At 36.3% G+C, this 22,265-nt stretch overlaps 2 protein-coding genes, 1 long non-coding RNA gene and 1 other non-coding gene across 9 annotated transcripts in view; 2 read left to right on the plus strand and 2 right to left on the minus strand.

Annotated features, from left to right (window-relative positions):
- Nucleotides 1-7,847, minus strand: part of LOC127854996 (uncharacterized) — a 32,766-nt gene extending 24,919 nt beyond the window's left edge. For 4 of the 5 annotated variants that reach the window (XM_052390228.1, XM_052390226.1, XM_052390227.1 and 1 more), the window contains exons 1-3: nucleotides 7,702-7,847; nucleotides 7,145-7,245; nucleotides 485-606 (exon numbers count right to left, since the gene is read on the minus strand). In XM_052390228.1, coding sequence (XP_052246188.1) covers nucleotides 485-606; nucleotides 7,145-7,222 — 200 coding nt within the window. In that variant the 5' untranslated portion in view covers nucleotides 7,223-7,245; nucleotides 7,702-7,847. Of the gene's footprint in view, nucleotides 1-484; nucleotides 607-862; nucleotides 1,063-7,144; nucleotides 7,246-7,701 lie in introns of those variants that run through there. The other variant, XM_052390229.1, reaches the window with a different exon arrangement.
- Nucleotides 3,749-3,830, minus strand: Trnat-agu (transfer RNA threonine (anticodon AGU)). Its single transcript has one exon. It is a non-coding gene; the product is annotated as a tRNA-Thr (tRNA).
- Nucleotides 7,735-19,628, plus strand: LOC127855009 (D-ribitol-5-phosphate cytidylyltransferase-like). The gene is made up of 9 exons (XM_052390300.1): nucleotides 7,735-7,874; nucleotides 8,589-8,746; nucleotides 9,132-9,232; nucleotides 9,825-9,974; nucleotides 13,449-13,553; nucleotides 16,230-16,275; nucleotides 16,919-17,025; nucleotides 18,320-18,581; nucleotides 19,394-19,628. Exons 1-8 carry the CDS (start codon nucleotides 7,735-7,737, stop codon nucleotides 18,443-18,445), a joined length of 933 nt encoding a protein of 310 aa, XP_052246260.1. The 3' UTR covers nucleotides 18,446-18,581; nucleotides 19,394-19,628.
- A 167-nt stretch (nucleotides 19,629-19,795) lies between these two features.
- On the plus strand, nucleotides 19,796-22,198 carry LOC127855019 (uncharacterized). 2 transcript variants are annotated; one of them, XR_008037305.1, is made up of 3 exons: nucleotides 19,796-19,928; nucleotides 20,075-20,977; nucleotides 21,835-22,198. It is a non-coding gene; the product is annotated as an uncharacterized LOC127855019 (long non-coding RNA). The 2 variants fall into 2 exon arrangements; XR_008037304.1 differs by lacking the exon at nucleotides 21,835-22,198 and adding an exon at nucleotides 21,066-21,159 and having other exon boundaries at nucleotides 20,075-20,999.
- Nucleotides 22,199-22,265: the final 67 nt, after the last annotated feature.

Consider the following 22,265-nt stretch of genomic DNA (forward strand, 5'->3'; position numbering starts at 1 on the left):
GTATGAAAACTGTGGAATTTATCGGATAAACAAGAAAAGGCTAACACACAGACAGACACGACAGACACCATGCCGTCCCATAAGCTCTTTTGCCTTTGGCAGTAGAGCTAAAAATACCATTAAAGGGGAAAATTTTCCCTGATAAGACAATGACAATATTGAACAACCCAGTTTTCCAAAACATGGCTTAAATACTCACACAGAATGGTTAGCATCAAAGTCATGAAACCAAGCATGTTTCTGTACAGTGATTTTTTTCCCAATTGAGGAAAGTACCAATACCAAAATAATTTGGAAAAATTAGCACGAACAAAATGAAATGTTTTTTAACAGGAAATGGAGATATTTATATTTTTTTCTCAATTGAGAAAGTGCCGTTTTTGAGAAATTTAGAAAGAATACACATTTACCGGCCGTTTTTGAGAAATTTAGAAAGAATACACATTTACCGGTATTTTTAACATTATAAAATCTTTGCATTCACCCGTAAAATCTGCAGATAGGCACAAAAGGAGGGGCATCGTTGTCGTGGATAAATCTACAGCGGGCCCCGTTGCGGCATCCTTGTGGGGCATTGAAGAAACGGCACAGAACTCCTCTAGAGGCCTTAAAGGATGTATAACAAGCTAATTCGTTGCATTGACATCCCCGGCCAATATGCTTCTGGACACAAAAAAGACTAAATGTTATATTTGACACTCAAAAAAGCATTTTTTCAAAATACAAAGGGCCATAACTCCATTATTAAAGGGATCTTTTCACGTTTTGGTAAATTGACAAAATTGAAACAAGTTGTTTCAGATTCGCAAATTATCGTTTTAGTTATGATATTTGTGAGGAAACAGTAATACTAAACAGTTACCATGGTCTAATATAGCCATTATATGCATATTTTGACGATTTAAAATCCTGATAATTATAAAGCGTTGCAACGAGTGTATATTGAATAATACAGAAAAATATCTTATTTATTGATTTAATTTCATATTGTTATATAAAGCAATTTTGTTTTCAACCCTATTATAATTGTTTACATCTCGTTCATTCAGTAAATAAAGCTTGTCACGTGCCGTTGACGTCACGTCCATACAAGTCTAAAAACAAGTCAGAAAATGTTATTTTTAAATCGAAACTCAATGTTGTAAGTACAATGTACTAATTAGCGGTCATTTAATAAGCGATAATTACTGTAAATGTGTCACAAACACTGACATATTTTCTTTTGAAGATACCCCCACAATTATCCCCGGAAAAGAAACCTTCTCAACATCTTATAATTTGTTTACTCGCAGCGGGCCGCTTTTATAATATCAAAGACAATTACCGCTATAAGACGCTTTAACCGCAAAATAGACGGACACATGATGTGCTGTGTTTTTCATTTTCGCAACTCGAGATGACTGACGCGTGACTGTTGATTTCAGGTCAAACATGAATTTCGGAGTGGAATATAGTGGCCGTTGGCCGCTATGGACAAGTGGTCGTTAAATTTAAGTGTACTATAGAGTGTTTTTCGTCGAGGGGGATTCCATACTGACCGTTGTCAGCAGGTGACTGGTAAATTCAGGTGTCTGTTAGGTCGGTTTTGACTGTGGTACAATTTTTTGTATGAATTTTATGTTCTTTAAAAAACTGTAATACATTTTTAAGTCTTATGACTTATGATGCAAGGATCTCATAGTTATTCTCAAACTTTTAGTGTGCTACTAATGTGTGTTTTATTATCTCATATTTATTCTCAAACTTTTAATGTGCTACAAGAGTGTGTTTTATTAACTACATATGCAGTGTGATACTTCCTTAAGCAACTTCTGTGATATAATGAACATGTGATAATATTTGTTCATAACTTAATCAATAATATACTTGATATATTAAACAGTACATATTTGATACATATAAATTATTAAATATTTAATACATGACTGTTCCATGGTTACTGCCACCAATATCAAGGACCACAATGGAAATAAGTGAAAATCATTTTTCTCTTTTTTGTGTTATCCTTGGTATTGTGTGTGCATTCCATGGTTTACTATGTATATTGCTGTGATGACTTATTTTATGTTGTCTGCATTATGCAGTAACTATGTGATGTTCATATTTTTACCTTATAAAATCAATCAATCAAAGTGTGTGTTAGCTGGAGCTCACACATAATGTAGAAATTATTGGTGACTAAGTTTGTTTTGTTTCGAAGATTTGACCATGTGACCTGGTATAAGATGCATATTTGATACTAGATCTATATCGCACGGATTAACATGCTGACATATTTTGTATGAAAAATGTGGCTTTCACAGTGGTAACAAGTCACATGATGACGATGAACATCGCACAACGTACGACGATGAACATAGGGTGCTCACCACACATCTTAAAGGGGCCTTATCACATTTTGGCAAATTGACAAAATTGAAAAAAATTGTTTCAGATTCTCAAATTTTCCTTGAAGTTATGATATTTGCCAGGAAACAGTAATACTCAGCATTTACCTTGCTTTTGCTCACAAATATCCATTATGTGCATCTTTTGGCGATTTAAAAACCTGAAAATTATCAAGTGTTGCAACACGAAACTATTGCATAATTTGGAAAGTTCTGTTGTTGTCGTTGTAATTTTTTATTCTACGAGGATTGCTTCTATAAAGTAAACAAGAGGGCCTGAAAGGCCCAAAGTCACTCACCTGAGATAAAAAGCAATGACCTGTTCTTTGCAGCCCAAGATATCAATAGAACAAATGTTCTTACCGAGTTTCATGAAGAATGAACTACTAATAGCCCCATGGCGGAAATGTTTTTCAACAGGTTGGCACCATTTTTAAACTCGATTAAGATATTACTGGGACAAATCTTGCGACAAAGTTTCATGAACATCCAACAATAAATGTGGCCTCTACAGTGTTAACAAGGCAAATATTCATGACACACAACGGAAGACAGACAATTGACAACAGGTGATCACAAAAGTTCACCATGAGTAAAAATATTATGCTCAAAAAGATTGTCACCATGTGTGAAGCTTAGCAAGTGTCATTAAGGTAGCGCACCTCTAATGGGCACATATCCAAATATAATCTAATTAATTATTTTTTTAATCAGCATCATTTCACTGAACTACATGCAAATTTGTAGGTAGGCTTTCCATGCTTTAAAAAAAAATATACCGATTTTTTCAAAACCACCCCCACGCTCGGCTTTTGTCCAGTTTATTTTCACCCCTGGGGTATATAAAAGTTCCATAATTCATTCAAATTTCCAAATACGGGCATGCAGTTGGTGTGTACAGATGCTGTAAAGGTGTTTAAAGTTTAAACAAGATGAAATAAGTATTCTTTTACAGACATTTATTTTTTACAAATTTTTATCTATGGAAGAGCGCCATGAAATGTAAGTGATTTCAGCCAAGTAAAAATTGGGTCGGTTAAAAACAAAGTGTCATAAAATTCAAAATAGTATCATTTAAGTCATATTTTAAACTTAGTTTTTATAGAAACACTATATACAGCAAAAATACCAAGAAGTAGACAGATTTACCATTTACTTTTTGAAATAAAAATAAAAATGCAACATGCATGGTTCGTATTTTCAACAGTAAATCACCCAATTTCGCCATAACGTTGTTTTAATTTTAATAATTGAAGAATGTGCATAAAAATTGCATCATATTTAACAATAAATATAGCTTATATGCCATATTAAATCAAATTACGTTAGAAAATAAATAAAACGCGTCGCAAAAAAGTATACGTCGTCGGCAGGATTCGAACCTGCGCGGGAATATCCCAAAAGATTACTAGTCTATCGCCTTAACCACTAGGCTACGGCACCTAATAGTAGGCTCTTCAACCTTCGAAGAAATCACAGGAAATCATTAGAGGTGCACTACCTTAAGGTTGAACTAAACATGTGACTAAAGTATTCACAATGTTTTACTATAAACAACTGTGGACTGGTAGTTCTGTCTTGTTCGCTTAGGCAATTGAACCGGTCATGGGACGGTTACGAGTTCAGCGATTTTTTTTTGTCTAATTGGGAAAAGTACCCGTACCGGTCCAATTGGGAAAAATTGAGACGTGAAAACCTGAAAATTGGGGAAAAACGAGTCGTGAAAACCTCAAATTGGGAAATTCGTGTATTTGATTTTATGTTCCCAAATACTTTAAAATTGATAACTAAGTGTTTTCAAGCTGTCAATATTATATTTACCTAGTTTTAAGTCATAGAGCTGCATAGGGAAACTAACTAAATGTTGCATTTTCAAAAAAAAAAACTTTTTTTATTTACCTTAAATTGGCTTATCAGTATAAAGATCACGGATAAGGCTCTACAGTGCATAAGTACATGTACAGTTATTTTATGACATAAGTTTATTAAATTGCATGCAAACTACTGTCTTAATGTACACCACACTTTATGAAAAAAGTCCCAGGTTTATACAAGGGAGTTTACTATTAGAAAGTAATATGTACAGGTTATCTTTCTTTAACATTATGGCTTATCACAACTAGACATGTTTTCACTATATACATATAGAGTAAATTGCCCCACCCCCTGGCGGCCATGTTTTTCCACCAATCTGGACCATTTTCTAAGTCAACTGTCATTTCCAGAAAACACATGTTCTGACAAAATTTCATGATGATTATTAATGACCAAAAATGTTATTTCTAGAGTGTTCACATGTTTTCACTATATACACATAGAGAAAACTGCCCCGCCCCCTGGCATCCATGTTTTTTCACCGATCTGGAATATTTTTGAACTCGTCCGAGATATCAATTAACCAATGTTTTGATCCAGTTTCAGGATGATTGGGCAAAAATTGTGACTTCTAGAGTGTTCACAAGATTTCTCTATAGCCATATTAGGAATACTGCCCCGCCCCCTGGCGTCCATTTTTTTCAATGGACCGGAACCATTTTTGAACTCAACCAACATATCATATAGACAAACATTTTGACAAAGTTACATGAAGATTGGACATCAAATGTGACTTCTACAGTGTTAACAAGATTTTTCTTTTATTTGACCTAGTGACCTACTTTTTAACCCAGCATGACCGAGTTTCAAACTCAGTCGAGGTACTAATGGGACAAATGTTCTGACAAAGTTTCAGATCAGACAATAAATGTGGCCTCTAGAGTGTTCGCAAGGCAAAATGTTGAGTACGGACGATACACGATGTACGACGGACAAAAGGTGATCACAAAAGCTCATCATCAGCACATTGTGCTCAAGTGAGCTTAAAATACATATTTCATGGTATGAGAGCCGAAGGCCTAGTGGATAGAGAAGTAGACGTTTGCTCCATGGCTCCAGGGGTCAGTGGTTAAAGCCCCCTTAAAGCGAGATTATACGATTTTGTCAAATATTTATTAATTTATATAAAATGTGTAAAACACTTATTAAACATATATTTCAATATAAACTAGAAATGACGCGGCAGAGGGCGCCCAAGGGTTGGTAATGGGGCCATGCATAGTTGAGATTGACTGTATTGTCATAAGAGAAGTTCAGTATCAATTAGAAGTGAAGTTCAGTATCAATTAGAAGTGAATCAGTGTAGAAATGAAGAAGTTATAGTAAAAGGCAATTTTGGGCGGGTGTGGCCTATGTGGGCGGGGCGCCCCAGGGTTGGTAATGGGGCCATGCATAGTTAAGATTGACTGTATTGTCATAAGAGAAGTTAAGTATCAATTAGAAGTGAATCCGTGTAGAAATGAAGAAATTATAGTAAAAGGCAATTTTGGGTGGGTGTGGCCTATGTGGGCAGAGCGCCCCTGGGTTGGTAATAGGGCCATGCATAGTTGAGATTGACCGTATTGTCATAAGAGACGTTCAGTATCACTTTGAAGTGAATCGGTGTAGAAATGAAGAAATTATAGTAAAAGGCAATTTTGGGTGGGCGTGGTCTATTTTGGGTGGGTGTGGCCTATGTGGGCGTGGCGCCCCAGAGTTGGTAATGGGACCATGCATAGTTGAGATTGACCGTATTGTCATAAGAGAGATTCAGTATCAATTTCAAGTGAATCGATGTAAAAATGAAGAAATTATAGTAAAAGGCAATTTTGTGAGGGCGTGGTTTATGTGGGCGGGGCGCCCCAGGGTTGGTAATGGGGCCATGCATAGTTGAGATTGACCGTATTGTCATAAGAGATGTTCAGTATCAATTTGAAGTAAATCAGTGTAGAAATGAAGAAGTTAATGTAAAATAACATAAAAAAGCGAGTGAAAATCTCTGACCCCGCCCACCCCAACCCCCATAACTTTTGACCCAAGGGTCACATCAAAATTCCAAATAGTGCAGGGTCGCACATATGCTCATAGCTACCATGTGTGTAATGTTCAAGGTTCTAGTGCTTATAGTGTAGGAGGAGATAGTGACCAGGACGGACGGCGGAGATAACCACAAATTAAAATAAAAGTTAAGAAGAACATGTGTCGAAAAATGCGAAATAAGCCAGATATTTAATTCTGGAATCAAAAATGTCAAATTTCGCCATGCATGTTCAATGTGAATCTTAATTTAGTTCATTTTACATTCCTGCAACAATATCTATTCATACAACACACAAACACTAACTAAAAGACGAATGCTTCGGTCATTATTGGAAAATATGTATGGAATACCTTCGTCACAATCAGCTCGGAGCGAATTCGGGGCAATCTGCTTATTTGTCTTAGCTGCATTTTATGAAATTTGTCTTTTAAGTATAATTATCCTTGCCTATTTTGTGTAATTGTAACATATTTTATCAATATATTACAATTAAACACATATAAAAAAATCGTATAATCTCTCTTCAAGGGTCACTTTTTTTCTTTCTTCAATAATTGTATTCTTGTTTTTTTTTACTGGAATTTTTTAGATCAAATGTTTACATTTATAAATATACGGCATTTAATGACAAACTTCAATACATGCCAAAATCTGTGAAAAGGCCCCTTTAAATCTTACTCAGTCTCAGGTGTGCTTCAACGCATAACCGGCTACAAGTTTCAAATTTGTGTTTTCGAAGAGGGATGCATAGTCTTTGTAAAGTTGCTAGGACTCTAGAAATAAAACGATCAATAATCTTAACATCTTAATATGTATAGTATCTGTATTTCTGGACGTATATAAGACGCAAACACTTACGTACCATGCGTGTTTTATTGAAACCGATTGACGTATGGCGGGAATCTGCACGCGCTGTGATATGGAAAGACTCTGTAGTCATCGCAGCAAATCGTAAATATTTCGCTTGCAAAAAAAGTATTTTTAATAAATGTAAACCTCAAAAGCGTATTAGAAAAGCATCTTTAAAAGAACAATTCATTCACGAATTTAACTTAAAAAAAATGTGATCGGGTATTCAAACTTATTGAAGTAATTTATGCAATACATTTTCGCGAGTTATAGTAGGCTACACATTACTAAACAGGTGAGTACAGTCACTTTTAATATTTGAAAACAATATTGCACAATTAATTAAGTATTTATAGAATATTAAGTACTTAAACAATATGAACTTTTAATACAGATGACTGTTAAAATAAAAAAAATCCAGCACTTTTGAATTTTATTTCACTATTAAGTAAGTGTATTTTCATTTCATTATGAATCAATTTACAAAATCGGGGACCTGTTTGTATTGGTCCCTGCAAAAATGTACAGTAAATAAATCAAAACCGTATTTAAGATCATCAAATTTCTTACTAGTGACTGAAATCCAGACAGTTTTCCATCAAGATGGCATCAGAAGAGCTTGTTGTCGGTGTTGTGTTGCCGGCAAGTGGTACAGGGGACAGGTTTAGCTGTCAGACTCCGAAGCAGTTTGCCTGCCTGCTGGACAAACCCATATTTTTTCACACAGTGATGGCATTTTACAGGTAAAAAGCATTTTGTTAGGTTTTTTCATGGCTACATCTCTGCAATTATCAAATCAGCTTTTGGCTACATATAAGAAAATTTTGCTTCCGCTAAAGAAATTTTAAAACAGCTACGAGTTTTTCTTCATCACCCTTAAAATATAAACAAGAAATATCTTTTTAAAAAGATAAATAGGCGTCGATTGTGGTTGACTGTGTGAAAGTCAAAGTGTAATATCAATGAGATCAAAGAGAGTTATTGTCTTTCCGTGCGCAGTTCTTAGCTATTAACCATTATGGCTCTCAAGTAAGTTCTTGACATATAAATGTTTCCTATGTTATGTAAATTGTGTGCTTTGATCATTGTACAATTACATGTATATATATATGTCAATAGTTATTTATATATGTATATGATTGTTGAAATAGATATAAATAAAAACATAAGGAAATTGCTAAATATATTAAAACAAAACTGGGTTTCAATCCTTTATAACATTATACATGCATTGAGTATTCAAACATTTACACAAAATAGCACATGCTTAGATAAGGTACCTGTTAAAAGACTACTAGCATATTTTGAAAAGTTTTATCAATCCTGCAAGTATAGACCACCTGTGAACAAAGACAACGAAAATCACATCCCTTAAGTAGTTTTTGTTTGCAGGTTAGACTTTATATTTAAAATTATGTATTATAGATTAAATTATTTAATTTAAAATTATTTTCCAGGTTTGACTGGATACAAAACATTGTCATAATAGTGAGTACAGAATACATTGACAGAGTGACAGCCATGGTTGACTGCTTCAAAGACAAGGTGAAAGTTGTGCTCGGTAGCAACACCCGACATAGATCTATCTGGGTGGGCGTTCAAGCATTATTGCATGGTAAATAAATTAGGGATGGAAAGGAATACTTATGTTATTTTATTATTTGTTTTTCATTATTCAAATATATTCAAACATTAGTTTCTAAACTGTAGATTCTAATGTTCAAAAAAAGGTTCAGCAAGTTCCAAGGTATTGTTCCTGATTGCCACGGATATCGCTATGTTACATGCATCTTTGAAAAAGGAGTTAGAGTTGTCATTTTTATTGTTTGTGTAGTGCAGTTGGAGATCACACTTCAAATGAAAGTTTTCCCAGAACCAAGGTTGATGTATAACTCTTTATGGTCAATTTTGAAAATGGTAGCTCTGACTCTGAGTTCTATATTTTATTCCGTGGTTCCGTGCCTTGTGCAGTAACACCATAAATTTTATCTTTACTTAAGTCCAGCCTGTACCAGATGTCATGGTCATTCACGATGTAGTGAGACCATTTTTTGATGAAGAAGTTGTCAAGACCATCGTTAAAAATGCATTTGTTCATGGGGTAAGTCCATTTGTTCATGTTGTAAGTCCTTGGGGTAGGTCTATTTGTTCATGGGGTTAGTTCATTTGGTCATGGGCTTAGTCCATTTTATCATGAGGTACATCCATTTGTTCATTTGTTAAGTCCATTTGATGATGGGGTACATCATTTTTTTCATGGGATAGATCCATTTGTTCAGAAATACAGCAGTGAATGAAAATCATATACCTATGATGCTAGAAAATGAAAGTTGTATTTGTTTTCAAGCTTTGTTATTTAAAACCTTTTAAATATTTATGTGTTTCATATTTTTAAGTATAAGTAAATTTATAAGTTTTAACTGCTTTGGTAAAAAAAACTCATGCCATGTCATTCAGATGCAGTTTGTAAAAAAACGTGCAACTGAAAATGCTTTTTATGTAGTTTGTTTTCTAAAAAAAAATTGCTGAGAAGATACTCTTTCAACGAAAAATATCATTAAAGTAGAAAGTTTTGTCCCTGATTAGCCTGTGTTGACTGGAGAGGCTAATCTCGAACAACACTTTACGCACATACATTTAACCCCTTTTCTCAGAGCGACGCTAATAACTTAATAATCTTCTGTGGTTGCTAGGCAGCAGGTGTGACACGCCCTCTGGTTTCCACAGTAATACAAGGTGACGAGAACAACATGCTGACGGCATCCCTTGACAGGAACCTGTACTGTGCCAGTGAGATGCCACAAGCATTCAAGTATGGGGTTATCAAGGAGGCCTATGAAAAAGTCAGTGTTATACAAATTTTTGTTTAATATAGTTAAAACTTATTTATTTGAGCTTGATTGCATTGAAGGCCCCAGGCTTATTTAAATGCTATTGAGTCCTTTTCCTGGGCCTAGAACCAGTACTTGGTGTCTTTGGGAGAGATCTTAAAACCATTCCACAGTGGGGATTAAATCTGTTACCCATGGTTGATAGGCCGACACCTAATCCATTACACCATGGCAACCTCTATACATTTTTATGCCCCCTTCGAAGAAGAGGGGGTATATTGTTTTGCACATGTCGGTCCGTATGTCCGTCCACCAGATGGTTTTCGGATGATAACTCAAGAACACTTAGGCCTAGGATCATGAAACTTCATAGGAACATTGATCATAACTCGCAGATGACCCCTATTGATTTTGAGGTCACTAGGTCAAAGGCCATGGTGACCAGAAAAAGTAAAATGGTTTTCAGATGATAACTCAAGAACCCATACGCCTAGGATCATGAAACTTCATAGGTAGATTGATCATGACTCGCAGATGACCCCTATTGATTTTGAGGTCACTAGGTCAAAGGTCAAGGTCACAGTGACCCAAAATTGTAAAATGGTTTTCGGATGATAACTCAAGAACGCATACGCCTAGGATCATGAAACTTCATAGGTTGATTGAACATGACTTGCAGATGACCCCTATTGATTTTGAGGTCACTAGGTCAGAGGTCAAGGTAACCCGAAATAGGAAAACGGTTTTTGGATGATAACTCAAGAACACATATGCCTAGGATCATGAGACTTCATAGGTAGATTGATCATGACTCGCAGATGACCCCTATTGATTTTGAGGTCACTTGGTCAAAGGTCAAGGCCATGGTGACTCGAAATAGTAAAATGGTTTCCGAATGATAATCAAGAAGGCTTACGCCTAGGATCATAAAACTTAATAGGTACATTGATCATGACTGGCAAATGACCCATATTGATTTTCAGGTCACTATGTCAAAGGGCAAGGTCACAGTGACCTGAAACAGTAAAATTGTTTCCGGATGATTACTCAAGAACACTTATGCCTAGGATCATGGAACTTCATAGGTAACATTGATCATGACTGGCAGATGACCCCTATTGATTTTCAGGTCACTGGGTCAAAGGTCAAGGTCACAGTGACAAAAAACGTATTCACACAATGGCTGCCACTACAACGGACAGCCCATATGGGGGGCATGCATCTTTTACAAACAGCCCTTGTAAAAGGCTTAGTATCATTCTTAATTTTTTGAGCTCAACTCTGATGATGAGATTTGAGTTTCCTATTAGCTATTGAGCATTGAGAATGTCAGTCTGCGTATAAATCAATCTCAGCTATAATGATATCCACATAGTCATCATCTATCTGAGGATTGAGTCAGAAGCAAAAAAACAACACACTTGTGTGAACACCAAATTTAGCATGAACAGTGTTAGACACTAACAGGAGTCCGGGAGTCCGAGACTCCTTAAAATGAGACTCAGACTCCTTGTTTTTGCATCAAGGGAGCCTGTCGGACTCTTGTAAAATCATCTTTGAATAAGATAAAAAAATCAGCTGATTTCCTTATTTGTTTCGCAAGATAAGAATGTCCGAACTTTTGCGGATCCAAAAAATCTGCCACAAATCATTCTGATTGAACACATGGACATAAACAAAAGATTCTGAAATTATTTATTTTGGTTCCCTGTCACTGTCCGTGCTTGTAGTTCTAGGGGAACATGCAAAGTATGAAATGATTTTGGCCGTTTTTTTCACTGATATTTTTGCTGTAGTGAACTAGCATCTCCAAACAGTTTTCTCATTACTATAAAAATCATCACAATGCCAAAATTTGTTTACACAGTGTACATTTTATGGCCCCAAGGTACTGTGAATCATTTGAGCATGAATGACCCGTGTCACTATCAGTTTATGATTTCAGTGTTTTTTGCAGTTTGTAGGCATTGTCATACCAACCACACTAATCAGTTCCTACCATGTACTCCTCCACAATAAAATCGTGGCAAGTTACTGAAGAGACTGATGATGGCAACAGGGTGTTTTTCTTGTGGAAATTGTGCTTTGCATGCAAAATATTGTCTGAACATGTTTTTATGGTGTAAAAACCCAATGATGAAATTAATATAAAATTAAAACTATTTTGTGTTTTACAATTTCCAATTTCTTGGAAATATTATAAAGAATATATTTAAAGCAATGAGAAGCATAGGGTTGTTCCACCCTTACGATGTGATTTATTAATTATGACACTAACAAAACAGAAGGCTCAGAGAATATTTTTTAACCCTTATGTCGAGGTTAAACAAGCAATCATAATACATAAAAGAAAATAGTATGTATTGAAATCTTGCAATGATTAAGTAAATTATTTGCTTAAATATTACTGGAGTGGAATGTGTTGAATATTTTGCAATGTGATATAATAAATTTGAACAGCAGTCAGTTACAACTTCGATCTGAATACAAATATACACTAAAATTTTAACATTTCATGGATTGAACCTATGTTATTAGCCAAAAATATGATATAAAAAAGTGTCTTAATTGTTGGACTCCTAAATTTCAAAAGTTAGGAGTCCTTGGACTCCTTACTCAGATTAGTTAGTGTCCAACACTGATGATGATCAAAATCATCTCACAAATTGAGAAAAAAATCAATGGCTAGTCAGAATAATTACACTTAAGTATGTTTGTTGTACTAAGCCCAGCATGAACACTCAATTTTTTGAGAAAACAGATGGTCGCCAAGGCGAAGTGGATATGGTGACTCTTAGCGACTGGGATGTCATGGGTTCGATCTCCACTGTGGGAGCCTTCCCCCATAGACTATAAGTACTAGTTCTATTCCCAGGAAACAGACTCGAGAGTGTTTCAAATAAGCCTTAGGCTTTTGATGCAATCAAGCTAAAATAAATAGGTTTTAATTAAATTGTTGCCATGGTTTTCAAATTGATGTGTATGAATGTCGAACATATGCCTTCCCAGATAATGCTACCCTATCAAATTGTTAATCTAGGTGGGAATTACATAAATATATAGGCAGTTTAGGGGTATTGCACCCCAAGGAGAGTATTTTCAATAGAAGGCAGAGGTGGTCATTATTCATTACGAAGCAATATTCATTATACCAAGAAATATGTCAATGATAATTTTTTTATTGCACAGAGGGCCAGTATCAAGGGAGGTTTATGTTAACATGGGCAAATGTGGCGAACTTCAGGTGGCATTTGTCTGGGTGGGATTTTTGTTCACAAAGCTATTTGTAAGGGATGTGATGGATGAAATGTTTTGACTTAACAAAAAATATATTTCTTTTTTATCATTATTAACTTTCTTCATCTAAAATACTTGAATAACTTAAGCTGTCTTTTAAAAAAACTTCCAATAACTTAATATTTGTTAATGAGCATACCATATACAATGTGTCTATCTGTCAGTTCTCAATTTGGCCGTTATCCCCAGGCTGATGAGAATGACCTCGACTTTGGCACAGAGTGTCTATTCCTGGCCCTCAAACACTGCCAAACCCCGGCAAAATTGATTCCTGGACCGGACAGTCTATGGAAGGTATGAGCGTTGGTTGCTATGGTGATAATATCCAATCTGATGAAAATCATCACTGGTACGACACTTTTCTCAGAATGAGGCTCATTTTTACTTATCACATTTTCACTTAAATACTATAGAGGATATTTGTTGGATTCGGTTGATAATCAGTTTTAATTCACTGATATTTCACTATAAACCACCAGAAAGCATAAAATAAATTTCTTTTCATATTCTCATTTTCACACAAATACAATTACTTGTCATTGTATCTTTACAAAAAGTCTGCACAATGGATGGATGATAATTCTTGTCCATAAGTTTCAAGTACATTAAATTCTTCAGTCTCCTGTGCCACTGTATTCAATTGTTTATATTTAGTTAAACAAAATGAATGACTGTCCATGTCTTTAAAGGGACCTTTTCACTTTTTAGCTCACCTGAGTACAACATGCTCATGGTGAGCTTTTGTGATCGCCTATTGTCAGTTGTGCGTCGTCCGTCGTGCGTCGTCAACATTTTGCCTTGTGAACACTCTAGAGGCCACATTTATTGTCTGATCTTCATGAAATTTGGTCAGAATATTTGTCCCATTGAAACCTCGACTGAGTTCGAAACTGGGTCATGCTGGGTCAAAAACTAGGTCACTAGGTCAAAAAAAAGAAAAACCATGTAAACACTGTAGAAGTCACATTTGATGCCCAATCATCATGATACTTTGTCAAAATGTTTGTCTAAATGATATGTTGGTTGTGTTAAAAAATGGTTCCGTTCAGTTGAAAAACATGGCCGCCAGGGGGGGCGGGGCAGTATTCCTTATATGGCTATAGAGAAACCTTGTGAACACTCTAGAAGTCACAATTTTTGCCCAATCATCATGAAACTTGGTCAAAACATTGGTTTCATCGATATCTCGAAGGAGTTCGAAGATGGTCCTGATCGGTGAAAAAACATGGCCGCCAGGGGGCGGGGCAGTTTTCCTTTTATGGCTATAGTAAAATCTTGTTAACACTTTAGAAGCCACATTTGTTGTCCAATCTCCATGAAATTTGATCAGAAGATTGGTCTCAATGATAGCTTGGATGAGTTGGAATATGGTTACGTTTGCTTGAAAAACATGGCTGCCAAGGGGCTGGGCATTTTTCCTTATATGGCTAAATATGGCTATAGTAAAATCTTGTTAACATTCTAGAGTCCACATTTATTGTCCGTTCTTCATGAAACTTGGTCAGAAGATTCATCCCAATTATATCTTGGACAAGTTAAAAAATGATGCCCGTTGGTTGAAAAACATGGCCACCAGGGGGCGGGGCATTTTTCCTCATATGGCTATAGTAAAACCTTGTTAACACTCTAGAGGCCACATTTATTTTCCAATCTTCATGAAACTTGGTCAGAAAATTTGTCCTAATGATATCTTGGATGAGTTCGAAAATGGTTTCGGTTGCTTAAAAAACATGGCAACCAGGGAGCGGGGCATTTTTCCTAATATGGCTATATATCGTGCTTTTATAAAACCTTGTTAACACTCTAGAGGCCACATTTATTGTCCGATCATCATGAAACTTGGTCAGGTGATTTGTCCCAGTGATGTCTTGGATCAGTTTGAAAATGGTTCCGGTTGGTGGAAAAACATGGCCGCCAAGGGGGCGTGGCATTTTTCCTTATATAGCTATAGTTGAACATTGTTAACACTCTTGAAGCCGTATTTATTGTACGTTAATCATGAAACTTTGTCAGAAGATTTGTCCCAATGATATTTTGGACAAGTTCGAAAGTGGTTCCAGTTGCTTGAAAAACATGGCCACCAGTGGGCTGGGCATTTTTCCTTATATGGACTTATGAATCTTCATGAAACTTTGTCAGTATATTTGTTTAAATGATTTATCTTGGATGTGAATGACAATGGTTCTGGTCTGTTGAAAAAGGTGGCTGGCAGGGTGTTTACTAGTCATGATAAGAACATTTTGTTCTAATGACATCTTGGGCTGCACAGAACAGGTCAGTTTCTTTGAATCTCGATGAGCGACTTTGGGCCTTTCAGGCCCTCTTGTTTGGTAAATTGACACAATTGTAAATGAATTGTTTCAGATTTGCAAATTTTTGTTGTAGCTATGATATTTGCAAGGAAACAATACTATTGAACATTTACCATGCTCTAAAATAGCCATTATATGCATTTTTTGACGATGTAAAAACCTGAAAATTATAAAGGTTTACAAAAGCGAAGTGATTGAATAATTTGGAGAGTTCTGTTTTTATAGTTATATTTTGTGACACTATGACGATTGCTTATGTAAAGTATAAAATGCATCTCTCGCACAGTTGGCGGAGTGGTTAAAGTGCTCGACTTATACTCCAAGGGTCAGTGGTTTGAGCCCAGTTGAGGATTACTTTTGTTCCTTCTTTAATTTTCTTCTTGTTTTTTTTTTACTGAAGTTATGTAGTTCCAATGCTTACATTTATCAATTTAAAACATTTTATGACAAACTTCAAAACATGCAAAAATCTGTGGATAGGTCCCTTTAAAAAGAATGAATGAGAGTCCATGTCTTTAATAATTCAATGAGAAAGACTCACTGTTATCATTTCTGAATCTATGATTCCTGTTGTCATATTTTTAAATCAGAAAAATGTTGGCAATAATCGGATATGATTTTTGAATTTTTAAATAAGAAAAACTTCTGTATGTTGCAGATTACATACAAAAAAGATCTCTACGCAGCTGAAGGCATTATGAAAGGTAAATTTAAAAATATATGAGCTGTGCTATGTGAAAAAGGGGTTTAATGCATGTTTGTAGAGTGTCGTCCCACATAATCCTGTGCAGTCTGCACAGACTAATCAGGGATGACATTTTCTGCCTTAACTTGATTTTTGTTAAGAAGAGACTTTTTGTAAATGGAAAAATACCATAAAAGCGAAAACTGTCATCCCTGATAAGCCTGTGTGCTGTGCACAGGCTAATCTGGGACGACACTATAAGCAAATGCATTAAACGCCCTTTTCTCAGAGCTCAGCTCATAATTATTGATGATATTTATGAGGCTAAATTCCTGTGTGTCTGTTTCTGGTTGTTTATAATCATAATTTTAATTGTACAATATATTTGCATTAAAGTATTAATAACGGTCTCCAAGCTTACTTTAGATTTTCGAAAAATTTTTTTTTAGATTTTATATAATCGAATTTGTCATGATCATAACCATGTTTTGTGTGTGTTTTTCTTATCATTCTTGCTTCCAATATTACCAGATTAAACCTACAAAGCAAGTACATTGATTAAAACGTATTTTAATGTTTTTAATATTTGAGAAATAGTTTTTAAAAAATCATAAACTTTGCATATAAAGTTCTCCTGTTGTATGGGGTTTTTTTCTATTCAGAGACGGGTATTTGCGTGTGCATTCAGTCAGTAACAGGCAGTGCCAGTGAAACTGTCCTGCAGTGTTTGGAACATCATATCTCAGAAAAAGGCCTCTCCTGCAAACGGGTATGCAGTAACCACATTTAAGTGTATGATATGAAAGAATAAAACCAAGGGCCATAACTTGTGAAATCTATCAACTGCCATAAACCAAGGGCCATAAGTCGTGAAAACTATCCACTCCCATAAACCAAAGGCCTTACTCGTAAAATCTATCCACTGTCATAAACCAAGGGCCATAAGTCGTGAAATCTTTCCACTACTATAAACCAAGGGACATAAGTCGTGAATTATATCCACTACTATAAACCAAGGGCCATAAGTCATGAAATCTATCCACTACAATAAAATAAGGGCAATAAGTCATGAAAGCTATCCTCTGTCATAAATCAACGGCCACAAGTTGTTGAATCTATCCACTGCCATAAACCAAGGGCCATTAGTTGTGAAATCTATCCACTGCCATAAACCAAGGGCCATAAGTTGTTGAATCTGTCCACTTCCATAAACCAAGGGCCATAAGTCATGAAATCTATCCACTACTATAAACCAAGGGCCATAAGTTGTGAAATCTATCAACTGCCATAAACCAACGGCCATAACTGGTGAAATTACCAGAGCAAATGAGGTGATCATCTGACTTGACCAAAAAAAAGAGGAAAATCTTCATGTTCATGAATTTTATGTAGATGATGACATGCCATGGGTTTTTGATACTGGTACAACATGTAAAGTGTGAATGTAGAGGAAGCAAACATTTTTCTACAGATAGCATTCTGAGACAATAATTGTTTTGTTGCATTATGTGTAACAAAGTATTACATCTGCCAGAAATAACAGAAGGAACATAAGATACTTTAATCAATCCCAGCTATCTGATGTAGAAGGGTATAAAGGTTTGCAATTTTTGTTGATCTCGTGACCAGTCATTGTGGTCTTTGTTTAAGCATCAGAGGTCAAACAGTTTTAAACCAATCTTCACAAAATTCATGATAATGGTGTTGCTTCCAATATAACCAAATATTTGGCGATAGGAATTGCAAAGTTTGGGCTCTTTATTTTTCCAAAAATACATCTTCAGTCGAGTTGTCTCCAGCTGTTTAACATTTGGTCACATGACGTTGCAACAAATCTATATTATTGTTTACTAAACAGGTATTCAACTGAAACTTAACACATGAATTAGTAATCTTTGTGCGTGATCGTTGATCAAGGCCCGTAACTCTCCCGCATCATCGAATCTTAACTAAAATGATACAAACCTGGAAGGTCCACTGTTTTTAAAACAAACTACCTGACATTGTCGCCAGTTTTATTCTTTAACCCAAATTATTAGTTTATCAACTGTTGTTTTACATAGGTCAGTGAGGTGTCATCGGATTTCAACACTTACGTGTTTGTGCACACAGAAAATTCTGACATTACGACAATGCTTGAAACCATGTCACAAGAGGTCTGCGACTGCCACAGAAGAAAACAAATATGAAATAGTCAAGCCATGTGTGATTCACGTGTATGCTGGAAATCTTTGGGATACCGAAACGGAGAGAGAATTTAGTGAAACCATCACAAAATTGTCTAAAGACCAGTGTAGCGTGCTTTGGTATGGAGCAGTTTGCCAGGTACACTTGAATGTGTGTTATTTGTTCTGTTGACTTGCATATGTTTGTATATTCCCGAATGTTTAAAGGGGTAAATAGCAGTGGGCTTTTAGGTTTGCTGTTCTGCTGGTTTTCATTGCTTTGACATGTAAACTTTAGAAATGCTTGACATATTTCAAATACATTAATCTTTGGTACTCACATTTTATACATCAAGACATAAATTTTGGTTATAAAACCCTAAATGTTGAAGTTCAAATGGAAAACCGGACTTTCAAGAATATGAAATATGGTGTTGTTGGTCAACCACTGTCTAGACCAATGAAATTGTGTTTATTTCCCCTACCGTGAAACTGGAAGGGACTTATGGTTTGCGCTCTGTGTGTCAGTCTGTCCATCACACTTTTTAGTATCCTGCGATAACTTATAAAAGTTCTTCATATTTTTTCAGGAAACATCAAACATGGATAGATGGCAATATGGACATTATTCACATCATTTCATTTTGTTCCTACGTCAAGAATTTTTGTTGCTATGGCAACAAATATATATAAAAAATATTCTGAAATAATGGAGTTTCACCTGTATGGGACTTATATTGCTTGGCAATAGTCTTTTTTATAGATCATATTATAAAGAAGGAAAATATTAAATTGATTTTGTACTTAAATTTAGTGCAATTTCATCTTTTCCTTCTTTATAATACGAGATTAAAATTCAACAAATGAAAAACCTTTACATTCTTAATTATTTATTTTCACTTTTCAATATTTTTACCTGATTTTTTTTTAGTTTGATGTTTCAAAACATTTGGAAATATACTAATTTTACAGAGCACCTGTGGCAGGCTTGGGAAAATGGTGGCGAGTCTCTGTTGGACAAGAGAAGACAGTTTCTCAGGACAGACATTTGTACTTCATTCATGACGTCTACTTACAGTTGACCAATGTGTCATGGACAACAGAGGAAAAACCTATATCAATAGTACCTTACCTGCTTTTGAAGATCACGTGTGAAATCGAAAGTTAAGAACATGGGTATTGTCTTCTTATGGATCTTGCAACACATTGAGCCTCTATCTGAAAAATCTGGGATTAATGCATGTTTGTGAAGTGGTCGTCCCAGATAAGCCTGTGCATGCAGTCAGCACAGTTTGATCAGTGACAACTATGACTATTTTATGCCCCCCTTCGAAGAAGAGGGGTATATTTTTTGTTGCACATGTCGGTCGGGTCGGTCTGTCGGTCCACCAGATGGTTTCCGGATGATAACTCAAAAACGCTTAGGCCTAGGATCATGAAACTTTATAGGTACATTGATCATGACTGGCAGATGACCCTTATTGATTTTCAGGTCACTAGGTCAAAGGTCAAGGTCACAGTGACTGGAAATAGTAAAATGGTTTCCGGATGATAACTCAAGAATGCTTAGGCCTAGAATCATGAAACTTCATAGGTACATTGATCATGACTTGCAGATGACCCTTATTGATTTTCAGGTCACTAGGGTCAAAGGTCAAGGTCACAGTGACTGGAAATAGTAAAATGGTTTCCGGATGATAACTAAAGAATGCTTAGGCCTAGGATCATGAAACTTCATAGGTACATTGATCATGACTGGCAGATGACCCTTACTGATTTTCAGGTCACTAGTTTTTAAGTTTTCACAATACAGAGGTATCCTCCTCCAGTTAATCCTAAAAAAAAGTAATTCGGAAGATACAACAAAAATGGTTTCAATTATTGAACTAACATACAGTTACCAAAGTAATGGGGCCTTGTAAGTATTAATCTATGAAAATTATGATACTTTGACTTTAAATTTGTTTAATGATGTTTATTGAGACAAGTCAATGGATGACAATCTATTCCAGCAACTAGATGGAAAAAAATTTCAGAGGCTATCTGCAGCAAACCAGTAGGTGTTCAATTTAAATCAGTTTTTGTTCAGGCTCGTCGTTGGCAATCTTTTCTGGGATGAGATGGAACTAAATTCTGAGGCTGTCTTCAATCAACCAGTAGGTGTCCATTGACCACTGGGTCTTACTGCTTGTCTAAGGTGTCAGGTAGAGTAAAAAGATATGTAAGGTAGAGTAAATAGATATGTAAGGTAGAGTAAATAGATATGTAAATAAGAGTAAATAGATATGCAATGTAGAGTAAGTAGATATGTAAGGTAGAGTAAATAGATATGTAAGGTAGAGTAAATTGATATGTAAGGTAGAGTAAATAGATATGTAAGGTAGAGTAAGTAGATATGTAAGGTAGAGTAAATAGATATGTAAGGTAGAGTAAATAGATATGTAAGGTAGAGTAAATAGATATATAAGGTAGAGTAAGTAGATATATAAGGTAGAGTAAATAGATATGTAAGGTAGAGTAAGTAGATATGTAAGGTAGAGTAAGTAGATATGTAAGGTAGATTAAGTAGATATGTAAGGTAGAGTAAGTAGCTATGTAAGGTAGAGTAAGTAGATATGTCCGGTAGATTAAGTAGATATGTAAGGTAGAGTAAGTAGATCTGTAAGGTAGAGTAGGTAGATATGTAAGGTAGAATAAGTAGATATGTAAGGTAGAGTAAGTAGATATATAAGGTAGAGTCCGTCGCTCTGTCCGGTAGCGTCCGTCGCTCTGTCCGGTAGAGTCCGTGCTATGTCCGGTCGCGTAAGTCGCTATGTCCGGTAGCGTCCGTAGATCTGTCCGGTCGCGTAAGTCGCTCTGTCCGGTCGAGTCCGTCGCTCTGTAAGGTATGTCCGTCGATATGTAGATCTGTAAGGTAGAGTCCGTCGCTCTGTCCGGTCGAGTCCGTCGCTATGTCCGGTACGTCCGTCGATCTGTCCGGTTGCGTCCGTCGTCTGTAAGGTTGTCCGTCGCGTCCGTCGCTCTGTCCGGTCGAGTCCGTCGATCTGTCCGGTCGCGTCCGTAGAATGTCCGGTCGCGTCCGTCGCTCTGTCCGGTGCGTCCGTCGCTCTGTCCGGTCGCGTTCGTCGCTATGTAGGTCGCGTCCGTCGCTCTTAAGGTCGCCTCCGTCGCTCTGTCCGGTCGCGTCCGTCGCTCTTTCCGGTCGCGTCCGTCGCTCTGTCCGGTCCTCGTCCGTTACTGTCGGTAGCGTCCGTCGCTCTGTCCGGTGCGTCCCTCGCTCTGTCCGGTCGCGTCCGTATAATTTGTAAGGTAATTATGTAGATATGTACCGTTAATTTCTACCATTTAGATTATTGTTGAATATGGACAGTAAATGGCACCTAATCAAATATTCACCCAAGTAGATATGTAAGGTAGAGTAAGTAGATATATAAGGTAGAGTAAGTAGATATGTAAGGTAGAGTTAGTGTTTTTTCCAGGCCGTTTTAGCGTGGCGAATCGCCATGCCCCTTTTTTTGTAGCGCCACGCTGCCCCTTTCAAAGCCATTTAGCGCCACGCTGCCCTTTCCAAAGACCGCCGCCCTGCCCTTTCATGAGTACCCGCTGTTTTCTGTCCATATTGATAACCTCTTGACCAAAGTTCTAAGCCGACTAGTATCAGATTATGGCCTCCGAGGCAGCGCATTTGTGAATAAGTCATGCGTGAATAACCCCATGTCAGTATCAATTGATATGTTATACCACTAATCGGTCGGTAATGTGTATTCCTCCACGATAAAATCACAGGGGCGTAGATAACCTCCCGACATTGGGGGGGCGGTCCAGTTTCTGTACTGGGAACATA

Source organism: Dreissena polymorpha, chromosome 13 (assembly GCF_020536995.1).
Source record: "Dreissena polymorpha isolate Duluth1 chromosome 13, UMN_Dpol_1.0, whole genome shotgun sequence".
NCBI classification, from domain to species: Eukaryota; Metazoa; Mollusca; class Bivalvia; order Myida; family Dreissenidae; genus Dreissena; species Dreissena polymorpha.